The sequence below is a fragment of the Callospermophilus lateralis genome, chromosome 15 (assembly GCF_048772815.1).
Source record: "Callospermophilus lateralis isolate mCalLat2 chromosome 15, mCalLat2.hap1, whole genome shotgun sequence".
Lineage (NCBI taxonomy): Eukaryota > Metazoa > Chordata > Mammalia > Rodentia > Sciuridae > Callospermophilus > Callospermophilus lateralis.
Window position 1 is genome coordinate 89,283,779 of NC_135319.1, and position 21,658 is coordinate 89,305,436.

General features: G+C 49.5%; 1 protein-coding gene across 2 annotated transcripts in view; it reads left to right on the forward strand.

Moving 5' to 3' along the window:
* Positions 1-21,658, forward strand: part of Dock1 (dedicator of cytokinesis 1) — a 447,303-nt gene that overhangs the window by 288,340 nt on the left and 137,305 nt on the right. For both annotated transcript variants that reach the window (XM_077105459.1, XM_077105460.1), the window contains exon 29: positions 1,109-1,203. In XM_077105459.1, coding sequence (XP_076961574.1) covers positions 1,109-1,203 — 95 coding nt within the window. The remainder of the gene's footprint in view (positions 1-1,108; positions 1,204-21,658) is intronic.

A 21,658-nucleotide genomic window follows, 5' to 3' on the forward strand; every position in this document is an offset into this window, starting at 1 on the left:
CTATGCAGGTGGCAGAGAAAGTAGGTGAACTTTGGACATCGCCTGATTGTCCTCCTCACATTTAGCTTGTGAGTCTTTGCAAGTGATGCCGGTTAAGAACTTTGTGCTGGAAATCACTTTATTGGCTGCTTAAATTCCATTCACCACCTTGGCCTTCACAGCCAGTGCACCTAATTATGATTCAATAGATTAAAGAAATGAGGAATATCCACTCATTTGGTGTTCTCTGACCATGGCCTCATTTCTCTAAGTCAACTCGCCGGTGCCTTCCCGTTCCACCTGCAGGCCCTGAGCACACACGGGGCTCCTAGAGGTGTGGTCTTTTCGGGATAACCCTTGCCATGTTCAGGTTAGAGCAGAACAAGTGTGAAGCCCTTGTAGTAGGAAATCCTCCTTCCAACAGGCACAGGGGAGCGGTACCCCTTCCCATCACTGTGAGCCCTCTTACCAGCCTTGATCCCTGCGGACCCTGGGGTCAGCCTGGGAAGAACAGAAAACCCTCTGTGAGACACAGAGGCATGGCTGATGGCTCAGTGGGATGGCACTGCTATGTGCAAGGGTTTAGCAAAGAGGCCACATGCTCCAGTGGTATGCAGCAGGATGCCTGTGTGCAGGTGGCCAGGACATGCCTTGTATTTTTAAATGGCGTAAGGAGGAGGGAGGGATAATAATATGCCTTCTTTGACCTAATGGGTGTTGTTCCTTTTGAAAAATTGATTTAGAGTAAATAATGAAAAGGTACAACCAGCCGGTTATGTTTGGAAAAAAAAAAAAAAAAAATCCTGTTCTCCTGTAAGCAGAAAGGGCAAGAATGAGTATTTGTAAAATCTGGGAGATCCCGATCTACTGGTTTTGACTCTGAGAGAGACGTACCCAGAGACCCTTTCAAAATACATCCTGGAGCCTGCAGCTCGGTCAGGAGGACCCCAGATACACAGAAAGTCAGAGCTGCTATGCCACTCCCACAATGTGCGTCCTCATTGGCTTTCAGAATGCTTTCGTTCAGCTAAAAATAAGAACCTTCTGTAATCTCACCACACATGCCTTCGTGGGCGTTGACGTCCCCCTCTTCCTGGGGGCTGTTCCAACTGTGTGTTTTCTGTTTCAGGATTTTCTGATGGAAACCTTCATCATGTTTAAGAACCTCATTGGGAAGAACGTGTACCCCTTCGACTGGGTGATAATGAACATGATGCAGAACAAGTAAGTACCCGGGAAGGGCCCATGCCCACTCGTCCCATGGGAGTGGAGTGCTTCTAGGGGCGAAGGTGGCTTTTGAACAAAGTGCCTCCCCTCCCGTGATGCGGGTAGCATTGGGGATGGGGAAGTGGAATGTTGGTGACTTCTGCGTGTCCACAGGGAGCTCTGGCACTAGGAAGCAGGACTTTGTCCCTTGGAGAAACACAGCCTGAGTTGCTCTCTTAGCCCCCGTCACAGGCAGAGACGTGCTCTGGGCCATGACTTCTCCGTCTCATTTCAACCGTATGTTTTTCTTAGCCAAAGTGAGTCTCAGCTGTACGCTCAGCTTTTGAAAGGACTTATATTTCACATATTTCAGATTTAAAAAAAGAAAAAACCTCATGAGCATTTTCTCCATGAAATATTAAACTTGTGCCTTGCTTATCATCTTCCTATAGAGGCTGTTGGTGAATATTCTAGCACTTTGGGTTTTATAATTTCTGTAAGTACTAACGGTAATCGTAGAGCTCTCAACTGCATGGGATTTGGGGGAGAGATTTCTCTTGGCCTCTTTCTTCTTATTGCATTTTTTGTGAGGAGAATTGTTGGCTCACATGCAGAGAGAGATGGGACAGAGAGATCCATGGACGCCGCACCCACCTCTCCTCTGTGTGACACTTTGCAGGACCGTAGTATTGCATGTGACCAGGGACTGGACCTGTTTCCTTCACTCATGTGTACCCCTGAGTGCTGTGTTGAGTTCTATAGATTCTACCCCGTGTGTGTTCTTGAATCTGCTCCCAGTCAAGGTGCCGTGTGCATGCCTGCCCCCACAAATGCCGCTCTGCCTGCCCCTTTATCAGCATATTTCCCTCTCCCTTCCAGCGACCCTATAAATGCGGTTATCTGTATACGATCTTTTTGATTGGCTTTTTTCACTCTGCTTAATTTCCCAGAGTCCCATTTAGGCTGCTGCATGTGTCTACATTTTACTCCTTTTCATGGCTGAGGAATACTTCATGGTATGAGCAGACCTCGGTTTGTTTAACCATGTTCCTGGTGGACACCTGGCTAGTTGCCATCTTGGTGTTTCTGAATAAAGCTACTACAAGCGTCCATTGCATAGGCTCCCGAATGAACATAAGTCTTCATTCCTGTGACACAGACGCCCCGGAGGGCAGTGTTAGCTTGTATGGCAATTGCATGAGAGAAACTGCCAAACCATGCCGTACCGTTCTCCATCCCAGCTGCAGAGTAGGAGAGGTCCAGTGTTTCCACAGCCAAGCTCTAGGACTGTGCTAGTCCACTTTTTGTCACTATAACCAAAATACCTGGAAGGAACGACTTAGAGGAGATGCAGTTTATCTTGGCTCGTGGTTTCATAGGATTGGTGCATGGTTGACCAACCCCATGCTCTGGGCCCACGTGGGACAGAACATCATGGTAGATGGTTGGAGTGGAGGACGGCTGCTCCGCTCATGGCAACCAAGAAGCAGAGAAAGAAAGAGAGGAGAGCCAGGGACAAGATATCATCCCCAAGGGCACGCCCCCAGTAACATCCTTCCTCCAGCTCCGCCCCACCTGGCTATGGTTACCACCCAGTAATCCAGTCAAGTTGTCAACCCATCAAATGGATTAATATCTGATAGGTCTCGGCTTTTGATCAATCATCCTTTCTTTGAACATTCCAGTGTTGCCTAGTACATGAGCTTTATGGGGGACACCTCATATCCACACTGTAACAGGAATTGTCACCATTTTTAGTTTTAGCCATTCTGGTAGGTCGGTCGTGATTCTCCTTCCTAGGTTAGTTTGCATTTCCCTGACGGCTCTGCCTCTTTTTGATGGCTTTTGCCCCCTCGTGGGCAAGTCCTGAGCAGCAGCAACCTTTCGCTTGGCTTCTCCTGGTCATTGCTCCTTTTTGTGACAAAGGGCACAGAACTGGCCTTGTTTTCCTGAGCTGCAGGGTTGTGAGCTGGTCCCTACGGGGCTATGCAGGAAGCAGTGCTGGGTGGCTCAGGTCAGATGCTGCTGGGATGTGATCTCCTTTCCCAAGAAGACTGTGGTTGGGACCCAGGATCTGGACCCAGCAGGGCTGGCTTTATGGGAGTCACAGCCCTGGCCTGGGGCTCAGAGCAGGGTCCTGACCTCTGCTTCTGCCTCTCTCCTGCTGTGCAGGTTTTGATCCTGCAGCTGGATCTCTCTTGATGGTTGAATCCTCATCTAGATAATGAGGGACTTAAATCACTAGTGTTTTCTCCCTTTTCCTCTGTTAGGATTTACTTTTGTGATTGACAATTAAGAATTACTCCAAAGAGCTACAGAAGTGTTTTTAATGAACTTCGTTTTCACACCACAGAAACAAACAAATCAGCGAGAATAACCAAAAAACAAAACAAACAAACAAACAAAAAACCACCAGTAGGGAAATGTAAATCTCACTATGTTCATGAGATGCCCAGGACTTTGTCCTCTGACTCTCCATGGGGACATCATCCCTAGGTGGCTCTGGTAGACTGGCCATGACCTGGTGCTCAGGCTGTGGATTCCACAACCCTGGGTGCTCTCTGCTGCAGCAAAGTTCACATGTGAGTGGCTCTCCAAAGCTGTACTTCATGGTACCCTAACTTTCAGGGTTCCCAAGTGAGCTGTTATCCTCTTGAGAACACAAAGTCTATTGCTGATTAATTTTTACAGTGTTTGTTGATGACTAAGAGCCTGTTTTCACTGTTTGGTTCCCTCTTCCTGCTGTGCACCCCCTGCCTCCAGCCTGAGCCCCTTAAGGCTGCCCCAGAGCTGTGTGATTATCACCCAGGTGGTCACAGTACTCTGGTCCAGGATTCCTTCCTGTCTGGCTTCCCCTGGGATGTCCTGATTCTTTGGGGGACCATATTCCTTGGAATCCAGCAGCGTCTCCACTGCAGCTTTCTATGGTCCAGTGATGTGTGGGTGTCCACATGGGCACGTGTGCCTGTGTCTGTGCATGGGGGTTGTGGTTGCAAGTAAAGGCACTTGTGTTTGTAGCCATTCCAACCCTTAGAAGCTCACACAGACCCACCTTCTGCACCCAGCACTGCACATGTCCCCAGGCCACTGAGAGCTACAGAAGAGTCAGGTGAGAAGGAGGCATTTTGGACACAACTGCAGAAGCAGCACTGGCCAGCGCACCTTTTATCCCACATTCTACAATCCACAAATGCTGCCCCTTCTGTGGAGTAGACAGCATTCATTTTCAGAAGCCAAATCAGTTGGGTTTTGGAGAAGGTTATTGCCACCACGGGGCCAACACCACTCCCTGGGTTGGTGACCCTGAAGTTTCTGACGCCTTTGCTTGAACACTAGCTTCTCGAGGAAGGGTCTGTTCCATTTTCACGAGATGCATCCACTCTTTGTGGAGTGCGGCACACTTGGTTCTGGGACTAAGAGGGACTGTGTGTGGCTTGCTCCCCACGCACTGGGCCTGACATGGGGATTCCCCGTGCAGTAGTGTCCTTGGCCCCTTCAGTCGCCCTCCAGCACAGCCTGCTTTGCTCCTGGGGAAACCGAGGCAGGGGTTTGTAACTTACCGAAGGACAGGAGCTGCAGCGGCCAGGCTGGTGTTTCAGTCCTGCCGCAGAGCCGAGCCTAAACCCCTTGCCCCCGGCCCTCCATCTTGTGCCTCCTGTTTCCCCAGGAAAGTGTAGAGGGGCTTTTACTCCTGTGTTCTTACAAGATAACTTTTCTGCAAGACGCATCCTCTACTGAGGGAATGTTGAACACGGAAGCTGAGCACTGCTGCTCCTCCTCCTTTTCCAGCCAAAGCCTGAGCCGTCGGGGAGGATGCCCTCCACTAATGTGCTCCCTGCCCATCCCCGGGGCATGAGGAAGGACAGGATCTCCCCAACGCCAGGATAAAACCGGCTCCCTGTGGACAGGACGTAGGCCCCACCCAGCATGTTCTCGTGCCCCTCCTGTTGGCCTTGCTCTTCTCCTGCGACTTCGTAGGTCAGCATCTCGCCCCCTGCCAGGCTTGTGCACTTCCCTCCTCCTGGCATACTTCAGAGACTGCCTCGCCTCTGTAGGATAAACTGTGACTCCCGGAAGCTTCTGGAGTCTGTATTTAAGTTTTAATGGCACAGCTGGACATGTAGTTTTACCACCCACGGCTGAGAAATGGAGAAAATCCGCCTCTACGGTCCCTTAAATATTTGTGTGCTTGTTCAGCTTTGTCTCTGTGAACTTACATCCCTCATACCCGGACTTGTAAAAGGTAATTAAAGACAGCAGGCATTAGAGTTGCTGCGGCGACTTGTAAATCAAGAATCAAAGCCTTAAGACTGGACGGATGTCCCAAAGGACTATCACTGTGTGCTTGACGTGTTGAAAAGAATGACTGATTGGCAGTGGCCTGACATTATAGCTCGGTGCTAGAATGGTGGGGCCAGATGGCAGGATGACATTTGAGGTAAGCGCAGTTCAGACATCGTCGAAGCCTGCTTGTGTGCACGCATCCAGTGCGCGTCCTGATTGTGCAAGGGTTGACCTACCTTGAACAGCTCAGGTGTGTTGGAACCACAGACCTGCCCAGCCAGCAGCCGAGGGCTGGTGTCTGTCTTGGGTCTCCTGTCAGCAGCCTGTTCCAGATGTATGTTTGCAGGAGTGGGGCGTGTGTGTCTGTGTGTGTGTGTGTGTGTGTGTGTGTGTATGCATGGTCCAGCAGCCTTGTTCTGCTGTCCCAGAGTTCTCAGCTGCTAACAGATAGGTGGCGACTTGGTTGAGTGTTCATGTCGCTTGTGGTCTTGGCCCTTGGCTTCACCCCAGCAGGGTACTGTACACAACAATGATGCCCCCTACAATTGTGAGCCTCTGCATGAGCTGAAGCACATGAGTCTGCGGGTTCCCTGGACTCCCCTTTCACCCCCACGAAAGCACTTGTTATTAACTGCCTTAATTTCACCTGAGAACGGCATTCCTGCATTGAGCAGTAGTGGGAAGGGTCATGCCGAGTGCCATTTTCAGATTCTTTGAATCTGGCTTGTTCATATCGACTGCATAGCAGGTAGTGGACCCTTTCCCCTTCTGTACACTATTTGGACTTGCATAAAATCCACCTACCCCTGCCCGAGTTCTCCGTAGGGTTGATGGACACCAAGCCCTCCTCTCGGAAGATGAGAACGAGTGAAATCAGTGGTCTACCCCTCAGAGCTGATGCTGTTCGTGACCTTCAGTGTTGGCAAGGGCCCTCTCTGTTGGGTAGGTTTCGTCCTTGACTGTGTCTTCCATGTTGGGCTGGGGCCTGCATGACCAAGTTCATCATTTGTGGCCTGTTCCTGCACATTTCCATTGAAGACAAAGTAGGTTTTGCACGTAAGGATTCGCAGATCCTGACTATGGAAGAGAACATGTAAAATCCTAGGGAAAACTTGGAGGTTTTCTAGAAGCCAGAGCCCTTGAAGCTGAGTGGGAGAGAGAGCCAAAGGGGGACTTGGGCTGTCCAAGACTCACCAATGGCCGCTTCTCTGGGGATGCTGACCGTTGGTGACGAGGTCATGACACTGAGCAGGAGGGGACCACTGGGAGGGGTCAGTGGGAATCAGAATGCTGCCCACAGGGAGGAAAGAGTACCGTCTCCATTCTGACTGACATGCTGTGTCCCCGGCCCGCGATGGCGGAGCCGTGGTGGGTTGTCACTGGCCCTGTCTGGAGGATAACTGAGCATGTGGAAGGGGTGCTGCTGGCCTGCTACAGGGGCTTGTCTGGGTGGTGACCATTAGGCCTCTGGAAACCTGCAGTCAGATCTGTGGTCTGGTGTTGCCGGGTCCAGAATCAGCCGACCTCCTGCTGCCCTTTTGCACTCGGGACTCCTGTCCCCACCTAGAGTTCATGACGTTTGTGGCTCATGCCCTTGTGCATTTCCTGTGTCCCTGTTGGCCCTTGTCTCATATCATGGCCACATGGCCACCATCCCAGAGCACCTGGCACAGAGCTACCCGTTGACTCACAGAGGCCCCTTCCAAGCTTGGGACCCCAGTGCATGGGGACCTGCCTCCCTCCTCTGTGGCCTCCCAGCCCCCTTCCTCTTGTGATTCCCCTGCTGAATGCCCACGATCAATACCGACACACAGACACCTCAGGAGGTGAACTTCCCATCCATATTTCTGTAACTTAGTGGTTTCTCCCCTTTTAAATAGAATACGTTTTCCAATCATAAGTAATGCCCATCAGGTGGTCAGAGCCCAGGATGGGGAGCTCACTGATCTTTCTGCCAAAGTCAATTTGGCATAGAGCCAGGAGAGAAGGATGTCGGCAGTCCCCCCAGCGTGGCACAGCAGGGCCCGCCAGCCCCGCATGCTTTCCCCTGCACTAGAAAGGAAGTTGACTTGGGACACCAGGTTTCCCAGGAGTCGACCGGGGGTTCCTGTTCAGAAAGTGAATTGCTGCTCCGTTTCACACCTGTGCAGCACTGGGCCCAGGGCTGGGGATGGGAGAGAGGGGCTGTGGGTCACTGGGTGCAGGACCTGCTGCAGCGGCCATGGGGACAGCCTGAGGATGGCTGGGCCGGAAGCATCCTGTGTTTTCCCACTCAGCCTCCTTCAGAGGACACTCTGCCCCCGTGACGTGCACGTGCTGAACAGCCTTCGCATGGCTTGAAAGCATGGTGACAAAGCCTGGGGGGCTCTGGGGACCCTGGGATCATAAGGTCACAGCTCCCTCCCCATTTCTTTGAAGCCTGGGGTTTAGCTGAGGTTGTTCCTTTTAATTTAATTAGTTGATGGGTTTACTATCGGCTTGCACCTCCGACAGCTTGTCGATTTTAACCTCACCTGAGAACTAGGTCTTCCTTTGAAAGACAGCGGCTGTTGACATACGCACGGTGACAGCACCACAGCCAAGGACCAAAAGGAAAAACTATATGTTTTGTTTTTCAGTGAAGAAATGGGGATTCAAGTTCCGTCTACGGAAAGCTTTCTGGGGTGAGAATTTCCCTGGAGCCCTGCAGGCTTGGGCTTCGTGCCTTTGAACCTTCCTCCTGCCAAGGAAACGTGACCCCAGCAGAGTCAGTGCGCAGCTCGGGGCCCTTGCAGGCAGAGAGCTTCCTCCGAGCTGGGCTGATGCAGGTGCAGCTGAGACCTTCCTGGGCCTCCCCTGGAGCAGCTCCTGGGACTTCCTCTGAGGTCGGGTGGGCCCGGGGGCTTAGACATGGCTCGGACCCCAGGCGGGTGTGGCCTGCCCATCAGGGGGAGGCCCCCACACTCGCTGCTCTGTTGCTGTGGCGCTGTTCCATTTTCACCCCAGGATGCTCTTGGGGAGCGGGGATGTCGGCTGTCCCCCCATGCGGCACAGCAGGGCCCGCCAGCCCCGCGTGTCCCCCCCCCCCCCCCCCCCCCCGCACATCTGCTTTCCGCGAATCATCCTTAATACTTTCCGTGACAGCTGTCCTGTGGCATGCGTGCCTCCACTCTTCGTTGGTAAATTAAAACAAATAATTTCCTGATTATACCTGGTTTTTATAACCAATTTATTTCATGTAGCCTAGATATATTACATGGTGCGTTTGATTCAGAATGCCTCTTTATTTAATCCCGAGATGAAAAATCAAAGTACTCTCAAAGGAATGGCAGTGATGAAGAGCTCTCAGCCAGGGCTCTTATTTAGGGATGCTCACTTCAGAGGGAAGGTTTTAAAGGGCCAGTCTGTTTCACAATTCCGACTGTGCAAGCCTCACTGTGCGCTTCTGGCTGCTGTGGCTCCTGCCGTTCTGCTGGCACTCAGTGCTGGAGAATGCACTTCACAAGGGCTGAATCCAAGTGCCTTCTCACACTTGTGCATGAAAAATCCCTCGCCTGAAAGCAACACGGAAGAGACACACTTTATGTGGTCCTCCTCCAGGTCCTCAGCTTCTCCCATTCTAAAATTTTGCCCCCAGTACAACTGTGCAGCCTGTGTAGCTGAAGGCCCCTGGTGTAGGCTTTTGTTTGAAGTCAAGACTGGGAAGAGGGGTCAGTTCACTGAGGCTGGCTAGGTTGTCCAGAGGTGTCCTGGGTGTCTTTGGAGACTCAACCAGAGGCAATTTTGCCCCCTAGAGGACAGTTGCTCCATCTAGGGGAAGAAGGGCCGTTGGCATCTCCTGAGTGGAACCCAGCGATGCTGCAGTCAGTGCCTGCTGCAAAAATATCACTGCGCCTGAAGTATCACCTGTGTCTCATTTTATAGATGAAAATAGTCTCTGGGAGACCAAGTAACCCATCAAAATATATGACTCATTGTAATGGTTCCCTTTTATCGCCCCATTTCTCAGCCACCCTTCTCTGCCATTGACCCCAGCAAAACCAGTGCTCTTTAGAATAAATGACAGCAGCCATCCGCTGGAGATGGCAGCACTGACCTTCACTTACTAGGAGGGTGCTGAGCATTGGAGGTGGCTTTCCTCACACTCCTTGCCAAGAGCAGATCGCTGATGGCATGGCTCAAGGTGATGGAGTGATGGGTGTTGGGAGTCACAAGATGGAGGTTGGAGTCACACCGACATGAATTTAGATGCCAGGGCTGCCCCCACTAGTTCCTGGCATAGAAGACATGTGCAGAAATGTCTGTCTCTTCTGGGGTCTTGGGTTCCTGTCCACATGCCTGCTTCTGCAGAGTACCAGCTCCCCACCTCCATTTCTCTCAGTCTCCGGCCACCTTAAATGGTGCGGGAGCGGTGGCTCTGAAAGCAGCTTGTCTGTTCCAACCCCGGCCCCACCTCCTCCTGGCTTGGCTGTGTTTGGCAATCTCACCCCCATCTGGAGCTTCTCGCTGTGAGTTGAAGACAGAAGAGAAGCTTCCTGGGACGTCACGGGGGTTGACAAGGGGGCGCCCTTGAATGCTCTGCCCGGAGCCTGGCCTGGAGTGGCCAACAAGCTGTGACTGGCCACTTCTGTTTCTATGGAGATAATATAATGTCATTGTTTCTCCACGTCCGAGAATTCTGGTGGTGACTGGAAGCAGGACATTTCCTTGGAGATTCAGAGTACTTTATGCTGGGTTGAAAAAGTATATTATAAAATATCATTTTTTGTTTTCACAAATTCACTCACTTCTTACAGCTTTTTTTCACATGTCCAGGTTACAGTTTTGCTTGAGGTGCAGATGATCACGTCACCAGCTTTGCCCTCTACCTTTGGGGAAATCGCCTTTGGAACTGTCCTATGGGGCAGGGCTGGGGTTAAGGAAAGGGCAGGGGTGCAGAGGCTGTGTCTGTTCAAAGCCACCTGTTCACAGATTGTGGTCCTGTCTCCTTCAGTATCGCAGAGCATCCGGGCCCCAGGCCCCAGGGATGACGCAGGGTCTGAGATGTGGGGGGGACGTGAGTTGCCTGGGCATGAGAGCCACCAATCAGACTCTAGAGCCCAGTGCTCTGGACCCCAGGCTGAGGCCAGAATGTGAGATGCCAGCAGCATCGGGAGGACCAAGGAAGCAGAAGGGAGAGGGGCTGGTCACACACAGGCCCCCAGTGAGTGCTGCTCCTGGGGTCATGGCAGTGGGGACAGCACTCAGTTTTAGTGTCACTGTCTACAGAGCTGTCCTCCTTCCTCCCTCCTGCCCTCCTTCTCTTCTTAGAGGAGACAGAGGTGTGTACTCACTAGGTCTGTGCAGCTTCATTACCACACATGCTGCCATCTTCCTTCCCAAAGTGGTTTCTTACCCTTTTATTTACGTGCACGCCTGGTTGCACGTGCACAGATCATGCCCCAGCTGCTGCACGGTCTCAGCAGTACACCTGCTGGTGTGTGTGTGTTTGCACCGAGCTCACGTGCCCCTGAGCTCTCATTACCTTGATCACCTACTCCTTTATTTGTGAGGAACTGTGACTCCTGTTGTTGGTTCCTTTTCTCCTCTGGATTCTCTTGTCTCTTGCTCTGTGCTGCGCCTCTGTTCCCCGTGAGAGCCTGGGCAGGGCCTATTTGCTGCAGATGCCCCCTGCTCAGTCGCTGCTCTTTTGGTCTCCATGGGAAGTGCTGCTTTTGTTGGGTGACATTTAAAACTCCTCTTGAAGGCTTGCATGAGGAAGCTGAAGGGACCCGCCTGCTGGGGACCGTCCAGGTAGCAGGATGACTGTCCTTCAGTGGGGCATCCCCGTGAGATGCAGTTTTTACTAGAAGCCATCTGGGGAGCCAAATGTGGACCTGTCCTTATCCATATACTGCTACTTTCTAGACACAAGGTCATAAGTAAAGTAGCATAATAAATTGTCTCCATCTTCAGGACAACCTGATAGTAGTATACCTAAACTATAAAAATTTACATTTATAATGCATTTTCAGATTAAGAAGTTATAATAAGAATAATTAAGAAGTTAAAATTAAGAATAATTAAGATATAATTAGTAATCATATATAATTATATATAATTAATATATAAAATATAGTGATAATTAAGAATGATTAAGAATTATAATAATATTTCATTTCCTCCTAGAATCAAAGTGTTAACAGGATTGTGAAGTCTCTGGTTTTATTTGTACGAGACCCTTTTGTGTGGCACCCCTGTGTTTGACATGGAATTCTGTACCTCTGGGTGTGGGTCTGGGACACTGAGTGGGGGAAACCTCTCCTGATCATCTTAGAGGCTGCGCAGTACATTGAAATCTTGCCTAGCACATAGTAGGTACTCACAAACAGTGTGTGTTGAACTGTCTGGCTGAAAGAATGAATATCACTAGGGAATGGTCGCTATCACAATGTCAGCTGATCAAAAACATGGAGTACTTTCAAAGCAGATCCTTTTCAGGAACGAAATGCAGTTACCCTTTTTTATATCGGGGTCCGCAAAGAACTAATCCCTGTTGTCAGTACACAGTGAGCAGGGAAACCTCTTTCGCTCTTGAAGATCTAGAGCTAGTGCATTTCCTTAATTGAAATTTGTCCTGAATTTCCCACCGAAGCCTGCGAGGGAGATCTGTGTTCGCTCGCCCAGGCCAGCGGCGGGGAGCTGCTGTCTGCTGGAGCTTGCTGTCGGTGGTTAACCTTTCCACTGAGACTTCAGAGAAGGGTTTTTACTTAATATTGTACCTGTCAAATTCCCAGAGCTGCAAGTAAATTGAAGATACAAATTATGTTGTAGAGTGAAATATTTTGTGTTATTCCACAGTTTGGTTGATTTAGGAAGAAAATGAACTCTGACAGCTTGATCTTTTCAGTTCAGTGCATTCTAATGGTCCAAAACAGAAACCCTACACCGCATGGCTCCTCTTGCCTTGTCTATCAGACATGCTGCCGGAGCGGTTCACGCTGCAGACCCGGGGTCCTCCGACTCCGCCTCTAGACGCACAGGCTCTCGGGAAGAGTTAGGGAGTGCTGTTAATGTCTTACGTATAAATATTAACCGTCCCCACAAGGGGCGAGAGCTCTCCCTGTCTGGCCACATGAGTTGCTGCTTAGTACCTGCCACTTATCTCAGCGTGCAATCTAATTTTCATGGGCAGAAGAGACGGATTTTTCCAGTTTGATTTGCTGCCTCCGCCTCCGTGCCGTTGAGCTGCTTGGGATGCAGAGGTTTGGGAGAGAAGAGTAGAGAAGCCCTCTTTTTCTCTTCTTTTCCATGATTACTCCCAACAGCCACACCTTTGCTCCTGATTCTATGTTCGAGGGAGAACACTGAGTGAAGTTTCCTGCAAGAGCTAGAGGATCCTAAGTTACCAACTAGGACTCACAGCTGTGATGCAACAGGGTGGACGTGGGCTTAGGAAAGGTGGGGGAGTGTTTTGCAGGGCTGAGCTCCTTGGTGGAGACTGAACCATAAATAGCTCCCACTTTGGGTTTGTTTCTCAGGGTCTTTGGTCCTGCAATCTGTTACCATTCTTCCTTTGCCTTAGGAGGAGGCTGGGCACTGGGGCAGCTCTGGCAGGTGGCGGCTTCTGCTCTTTCTTGAAGGCCCCCCTCCCCCGCAAACCCTTCCCTGATGACCTAGAGCTGGCTCCTTGCTGCATTCCCCAGAGTCTCGGGGGTCAGGGGTGAGGAATCTGATTTGCTTCTTCAGACCCAATGTCACTGTTTGACCAAGTAAAGGATCATGGCTCATTTTATCTGATGCTGTAGCTTATGATGTGGGGGTGTTTTTAATTAGCTATTAACTTGTAGATGATTTAGAAATTAAATATAAGAAGTACACTGCATATTGGATATATTTATTTTTGATATTAAACTTAAGAATTCAGCTGGGTTCGGACAGAATGGAGTGTTTCTCTTTTATGAGACACCCTTGGGCTTAATGTGATTTGCATGTAATTCACAAGGAGCTGGCATTGATCAGCAGTATTCAAATAGGAGTTCTTCATAGACAGTAAGCTCCCCAGTATTCAGTGCATTGAGAAGTGAGTGTCTGAGTCAGACTGAAATGACAGAGAAGGGAATGTTCAGTTTATCATAGATGTTCCGCCTGCAAATGGATGTGAGATGGTTTTTCAGCTTAAAGGCACCATATCTATGTAGATTCATTCAGCCAGATGGGGACTGCTGGAGGGAAGCCCCAGCAACACAGGAAGGCCAGCCTTACTGTGTTTGAAACTTTGAAACAGAAATTACATCATTGACTTAGTTTTCCCAGAGACCCTAGGGCTTCTGTGCAGAATCTAGTGCATGGTGTAAGTGTGCCCTAGAGACCTGAATAGGTGTGCCCATGGAGAGGGGATTACGGCTGACCATGGAGAGCCCCCCCAGGAGCTTTGAGATGATCTAGACCAGGGTGACTTTGTCTTAGGCTAAGGTAGTCATCCTGGGGAAGAAAGAGGACCTGGTGGATCTCTCATTTTCTGGGCAGTGCCAAATGGACCTGTTACAAGCGATTCAAGGAATGAAGGTGAATAAACAGTTGGGGGAGAGTCTTCAAATTTTGTTTGAGCCAAAAGTGGCTGGTGGGACTTTTTTTTTTTTTTTTTTTTCCCTTAACTTTTCACCTCATTGCCATCCTCCTATGGGAAGGATGAAGTTAAATTTAAAGGTAATTAAGAAGAGTTAAATACGGAAAAGTAAGATTTTTGTGGGGTAGAGTGTGCTTTGGAGGGACACAAGCAGTATAATATCCAAAATGCATTTGCTGCTCCCACCACCAAGACCCAGTCCCCACCCCTGCTGGGAGCTCTTGCTCCATTGAGCATGTGTGACCTAGTTAATTGTGGGGTTCCCAGGAGACAGCCAGACAGGAGGTCCATCTAGCACCTGGAAATCCAAGACTGGCGGTCAGAAGAAAGGTAAGGTCAGAGATGCAATTCTGGGTGTCATTAGCATTTAGATGGCAGGTTTGAGGCCACCTGGGGAGAGCATAGCTGGAGCAGAGAAGCAGAGGCAGGGGAAGCCCAGGGGCTTAGACTAAGCAGCAGCCAGTGGAGGAAAAGAAGTGAGGAGAGGAGACAGTGCTGAATTGGGGGGGGGGGGCATCTAACGGAAGAGACCAGAGGATTTGGGTGCATAGGGGTCATTGCTGATGTGGACGAGGGCAGGCCCTCTGGGTGGCCACTCCTCAGTGTGCAGTTGAGGAAGTGCCCACTGGCCATGGGCAGCCCCGTCAGTTTCATGGTGCTGGGGGTCAGAGAAAGGTGCCTATGGGAGCCGTGGTGTGAGGGGGCTTACATGCTTCTTGTTGATTTGGGGCATGTTGGGAACAGTCTGGTGCAGGGAGAAGCAGATGCCAGGGAGCGGGAGGGCCATGAGGGCAGTGAGCCCCGGAGGAATGGGACAGCAGGGAGACCTGAGGACAAGGGCAGCTGACGTGTGGTGGCAGGAGAGAAGACAAGCGCAGGTAGCCTGTCCACACGTGTGTGTGGCCACAGCGTTTGGATGATGGGGGGAACCCTGTGTGGTCTCTGCTTCCTCAAGTGTGAAGCTGGGTCCTTAGCAAGCAGGCGTGCAGGGATATTTGAAGATTACGGCATTTCTGTAGCACCATGATGCCATGTTGACATTGCCCCTGCCCCAGTTCCCCTCAAATGCTCTGCCAGGGGGCAGCCTGGCTGTGAGGGCTCCAGGACCACTGCGGCCATGTTGCATAATGCCCAGGAGAGGTCTGGCATGTGGGGGAGTCTAAAACGATACATCCTTTAAATAACTCCTGCTAAGTCATCCTCCTGTGAACATTTCTAGATGGGTCTTGTCTTTTAAGCTTCAGCAAACCCTATTAGCCATCAAAATCCTCTGGTCTCAAAATAGCCCTCTCCGACTTCCTCTCACGCAAGTACATCATGGTGGCCAGGCCCTGAGAAAGGCCGGGTGGGCTGCAGGACCAGAGACCCCGGGAGGCTCCTTGTGTCTGAGTCCACCACCGTGTTGGGCCTCTCTGACTGGACTTGGGACATCTTTCTTGGGAGTGGGCAGTGTTAAGCACCTGGGGTGCCTGTTCTGTGATGCTTGGGTTTCTTCCCTACCCCTGCTGCTCTTCCTCTGTTGCTTCTGTTTGAAATTCCTGGGAGACCTGGCTCCTGTCCCTTTCCTTTTGCCCCATGCATCAAGGACAACCAAGTGGATGCACTGGGGCTCACAGACATCCCTTCAGGCAGGCGGCTCTCACGCCCTTCCACCTTGGCCACAGGCACACACTGAACAGCTCTGCTCAGGGCCCCCTTATCAGGCCCTGGGCGCACCAAAAAGTGTGAGAGTCAAATTCTTCTCACAATTACTCTTTGGTCTCCACGAGACCATTTCATTTCTAGTTCCTCTGTTGCAGAATGCTTGGAGGGAATTTAGGAATCACACGGTGGGCGCTATGGGCCATTTCCTGTTGCTGACTTCACCTTCCCAGTTCCTCATAGATACAAGATGAATGTCCCTGGGGCCAGCCAGCAGCCGGTCAGTGTGCACAGAGCTGGGACAGCTAATGGACTAGATGCATCTTACTGATCACATTCATATAGAAGTGCCTCATCTCTCTGGTCAGCTGGAGATATTACTGCCTGCTGGGGCAGCCATGACCAAGGGTCCCCGCTTCAGTTGCTCCTGTGTGGATACCAAGCTCAACTGTACATGCTTAGTTTCCCTTTCAGAAAAGAATGTTGGTCTGGAAATGTCTTTTGAACCCAGAGATTCTAATGTCCTTTTGATCTTAAAAACAAAAAAACAAAAAAATTGCATTTACAATGCGACAGAAGCATTTTAATCAATATGATCCATAAACATCATTGGTTGCTAATTAAAATATATGAGAAGGTGGTGTTTGTGAGTGAGCTATGCCATCAACGTAGACCAAACACCTTGTGACTTTCCACAATGCCAGAATTTACTAAGAGCCAGTTCAAAGCTACATCTCTTTTCCTCAGTTGCAATTAACTCAGAATTCACCTAGAACTCACAGGTCACCTGGCAGTCATGAGTGGGACAATCACAGGTTATTTTATTCCAATCTTAATTATTGATACCTGTAACACTGAAGTCACACATCCTTCTTCTCTCTCTATCATACATACAAGCACGCATGCACGTACACATGTATGGTGATCAGGATAGATTAGGAGCCAGATGAAGAACTGGTTCAGTCGCAGAGCTGTCAGTGCTTGGAACTTATTCTAGCCATGGTCTAGATGGCTGACAGTTTCAAAGTGGGCCATGTCAAGCAGGGAGACCTAGCTGAGCTGAAGCCAGAGTCAGAGACCATTGCCTGTGGACCTCGCGTCTGCCATGACCACTCTTGGGGTGTTCCTCCTTTTATGGGTCTCAGGTAAGCGGGTTGCTTTGTTCACTGATGTGTTCGATAAGCTCATGGGTCTGCTTTTTCAGATATGTGGTTGCCACACTCATGCATTCACGTGCTTTTATTTAATTTGATAAGTTCACAGGTGGTCATTTTTATTAGTCTGATTAATTGGTTTATCAGTTTGTGCCTTGTGGCTGTGCTGTGCAGATGGTGGTTGTTTACTTGTTCAAACAAAGCGTAGAGTCACGGGCCTACTTTGGTGCTTGTAATTAAGATGAAGCAACTCCTGGAAAACCATGAATTCACACAGTGGAGTGATGCAGGGCTAGGCACAGCCCAAAGACTTCCATTCTGAACTCCGTGGAGTGACAGGGCAGGGCAAAGCCTGTGTGCCACAGCGGGGGATCGTTACATACATACATGTCGCGCATGCTGTGTTTTAACTGGAAATATGTAAACATACATCCATTTCAAAACATCCGTGTGTCAGTTTGCCCTTCCTTGCTCAATGCTGACTTGATATAAGGTTGCTGTCCCCCGAGCGTCTCCACCAGGGAGCCAGTAGTGTTCGTACCTTTAAAGTCAAGTGAGAACCGTAGACAACTGGTGCAGCAATTTGAAACTTTCAGGTCTTTATGATTCCTCTAGTTGTCTCACATTCATCTGAGTTGACAGCAGTTTTTAAAGTGAGTCATCTTTTTAGTCTTTTCAAAGCTTTTGACTTGATTTTCATGTAAAAGTCAACTTTCTTTTCATAGTCATATCGTACTTTATGTAACACATCAGTAAATAGCACAATTACAAAATAACAGACTTAATTGGCACAAACCAGGTAGGAAACAGAGGCACTGTGGGTACATGCGATTTGTGTGGATGTTTTTCAGCTGCAGAGCTCCAGGTCTACCTCAAGCAAGAGCTAGTTAATGGAACCCCATGGTGTCATTGCTATGTAGATTTAAAGAAAAAACCAATTAAAGTCAAAAAGTTAGATTCTTATTTGTCAGTATTGGGGGCAGGCAGTTTTATGTATAGGTGTCCTTAAATCAGTGCACTTACTTTTAGAAGGAGAGACCTGAACCCCATTGTGTTCGTCTTTCCCAAACTAAGAGACCAAGTCAGCTCCTGCCCTTGTGCGGCTGCTGGGTCTCGCTTACTCATCCCATCTTTGCTTCCCTCTCCAAGATGGCCGGTTGGTGTCCTCAGAAAATGAGACCAAGTTTTATTAGGATCTAAGGAAAAAAATAAAAGAGGAAGCAGCAGTCAGAGTCAGTGGACCAGAAAGCTCTGTTCTCCCTTTTCCAGCAGTAGCTCTCATAGACGGAGGTGAGGGAGTTCCAGGTAACTAGGCTCAGAAAGTTAAAAAAGAAAGTCAATTTGAGTTCAAAGTTTTGTTTTCATTCCTAACTAACTCCAAGATATTGAGCCAGAGCACCTGACACCATGTTTTGGATCCTCCCGGATGGCTGGGATGGGAGCTGGGCTGGGGGTGTGGAAGAAAGGAGAGAAATGCATTTTGTTCTCCTTCAAAAAGATGGGTTCTTTCATGTCAAAACGTAATCACAGACGTTAGCAAACTGTGAGACCCTCTGGGCACCGTTTATCACGTGGAAAGTTACCTGAATGACAGGTGTCAGTGTGGCAATGTTCAGATCTGTTGCTAATGAGGTGATGGCTCGGAAATAAGCACTTCCCCTGACTCTTGGGGCATGAGCTAAAAGAGAGCCTAGCAGGACACCCAACTGTGGAGCTGTGGTATTCCCGAGTGGCAGCTCGGTGCCCTGAACATTCTGGGCTCCCAGGAAATGCTTGGTGAATTGATGAATTTCCTCATTCCGGCATTTTATTTAATCAATAAAATGATTCCTATTAATGGCTATGACTCCACACACGGCTGTTTCACAGTAAAATGTCATCATGATGCTTAAAAACAGCCGAAACATCCACCAATTATTTGTTAGGCTTGCAGGCAGATTTCACGTAAATTATTATCAAGGATAATGAAATTCATAATGAAAGCATTTAATGTCTATTGACCCTTTAGTCCAAGCCACAGATTTGACTTTAATCAATTATTTTTTTTTTTTGATCCTCTTGGGAGCCATGGGAGGCAGATTTTGTGGTCCTGATTTCACAGGTGAGGGAGCAGGCATTGATACTGACTTCTTAGCCCACACAGGATCTCATGGCTAATCAGAGAACTGTTACTGGAGTCCTAGGCACCTGACTTTGGGGCCCCAGATTTGCACTCACTATGAAGCCAGGGGGTGGAGCAGGAAGTGAACTGGTTTTCAGTGAGTCCAGCCCCTCCTAAGAGCTGACTTCCAGGCCCTGAGGATGGCTCCAGGTCTCTGCAGGGCAGGAGCGAGGGCCGGCAGCAGGAAGTAGAGCAAGCAGCCTCGGTCAGACTGTGGCCTTGCTCACCTCTCAGGTCTAGTTCTGTGGGGTCCTGCTGGTGCCAGGGCAGACGATGGCTTGCGAGGCTCGCTATCCCTAAAACTTTCGATAAGCTTAGGAGAAGTGATTTCAGGAGAACAGACCAGAGGGGCAGGCTGGAGTTCATTGGGGCGGTGACAGAGTCCTGCTCCAGGTTTGGCACACTGGCTGGGGACTCCTAGGGCCACTCCAGTGGTCTGGAACAGGATGTTGTGAAAGCCGTTGTTGATGCTGGTGATGACCATGTCCCTGTTAGTCTTGGAGAATCTCTTGGTGCCTTTAGCCTCCAAGGGGAGGAAAGAGATTAGGAAAATTTAGGGATAATCACCTTACATTGCCAGTTTTAGATAGCCACTTTAGGGATTGCAGAGTTGGAGGAATCTGACCCAAACTTTAGGATAGGAAAGGAGACAGATGCAGTAGGAAGCTTTTCTCCTGGTTCCAATCACCCATCAGTCACCTGCACGCCCCAGTAAAGTCAGTGCTTTAGCCAGGCAGCTTTAAGGCCTGGTGCAGAGCATTTGCCTGACCACAAGGTCCATGGCCTCCTTTCTCCACCTCCAGTGATTGTTACCTCTGTCCCCTTTCTCCACCCTTTCTGCCGTGTGGGGCCAGGAGGCAGAAGCATGAGGTCATCCAGTGATGTGACCACCTGAACAAGCATGTCTCCCCCTGTCATGCTGACTTAGAGCCTCTGCGCCCATCTCAAGCCTGTGCCAGCAGAGTGGGTGTTCAGGGATAGTCACACAGCAGGAATTCAGAGCCACCTGGTGGTGTTCACTCCGGGGGCCGTCCTCACCTTCCTTCACAGGACCGAGTGCAGCCCCCAGCCTGGTGCCCCAGGGCCCGGCGTTCAGGGCCCAGCTGTGTTAGAGGGCTTGGCAGTTTGTTTTTCTCCATCCTTCTTCACTCCCATAGACAGTGGCTTTCCCTTAATATCTCACATAATGGAGTTGTAAGAAAGTGACCTTAAGTTGAATCCAATGTCCCACTTGGAGAACACGTTCATTTTTAAAGAATTTTTTCGGGTATTAGAAATTTACTTAAAATTATTTTTATTTTTGAAAAAGAGGGAGACTTTTACTCTCTGAGTAAAATGCCCTGGCAGTAAAGATCTTTTTTTTTGTTGTTAAGGATTTTCTTTTTCAATTCAGACAAAAATACCTCACATCTCACACTGCACCACGCTCACGGCTCTCGTCACCTCACATTCAGACAGCTTTCAGGCACTCGGGAAATTGAAGGCCAGAAAGAAGGGGTTCACTCATCCTTGACAGCTGCTGGGGACAGAGTTGGCAATTTGTTCATTGTTCTTGCAGGCACTTAGCCTCTTGCCAAGCACCCTGGCATCCCAGAATTCAGAGCGTAGATCAAAAATCAGTGGCTGCAGAGGCGAATTATGTGCAGGTAAGTTAGGGTGTGTGGCAGAAATGCAAAATGCCATCGTCCTTCAACACCTGAGCAGTTTGATGCTGCCATCAACACCTAGGCTGGTTCAGAACTGAAGATGGCTCTCTCTTTTCTCTCTCTCTTTCCTTTTCATTCTTTCACTCCAACCTGGGGAAAAATCAAGAATATTTTCAGCTCTTTTATTTGTAAAAGAGGGCAAAGGAAATGCAATTTGTTCAGCCCCTGGTTCCTACTTTATTCCTGAGTTAGCAAATCACCGACACTGTTTAGTTTCGCAAGTTACTCCTTTGGAATTTACAATAAGGCCATATTTAATATATTTCCATTTAGCAAGTATTTGTTTTAAATAACTGACTTGGCTTCCATGTTTGGTTTGTGGGGGAGACTTCCTTTCTGGGTTTCCAAGAGGCTCTGGGGCCTCACCACCTGATACAGTTTCATTTTTAAATTGAAAAGTGAATTTGTTTAACATCCTACAAGAAATAAATTCATAAAGCCACAGCCTTCCTAAATGCATTGCCGAAGTTATAATCGTATGCAAGATGGTATGCAAGAAAGAGGTATTAGCTCCCTGAGCCGTGGCCTAGCACACTGTCTAGCCTTGTGGCTGGTTGAGAAAATGATCCAGTTTAGCACACATCAGCACACACAGTGACACGGAGGGCCCCCCCCCCCCACATACACACACACACACAAAACTTTGTGGAAAGTTTGTAACAGGGTAGTTCTGGACCCTCCCGGAGGAACGTCTGAGGCTGTGCCCTATCAGGAAGGGTGAACAGGGAGGTCTGTCCGTCATCTGTCAGGAGTCTGTGTTGACCATGGGAGGAGGCAGCCTCTGCATGGGCCCCTGACATCCTGGGGAAGCTCTTGTGCTTCATAAGTATGGCTGAGGAGGGGACTCCAAGACTGTGCCCGAGTCATCCCCGGCTCACAGCTCTCCCGTCATCTCAAGAGCTGGGGTGCTCACCCGAACCTGTGGGTCCAGATGAGTAGA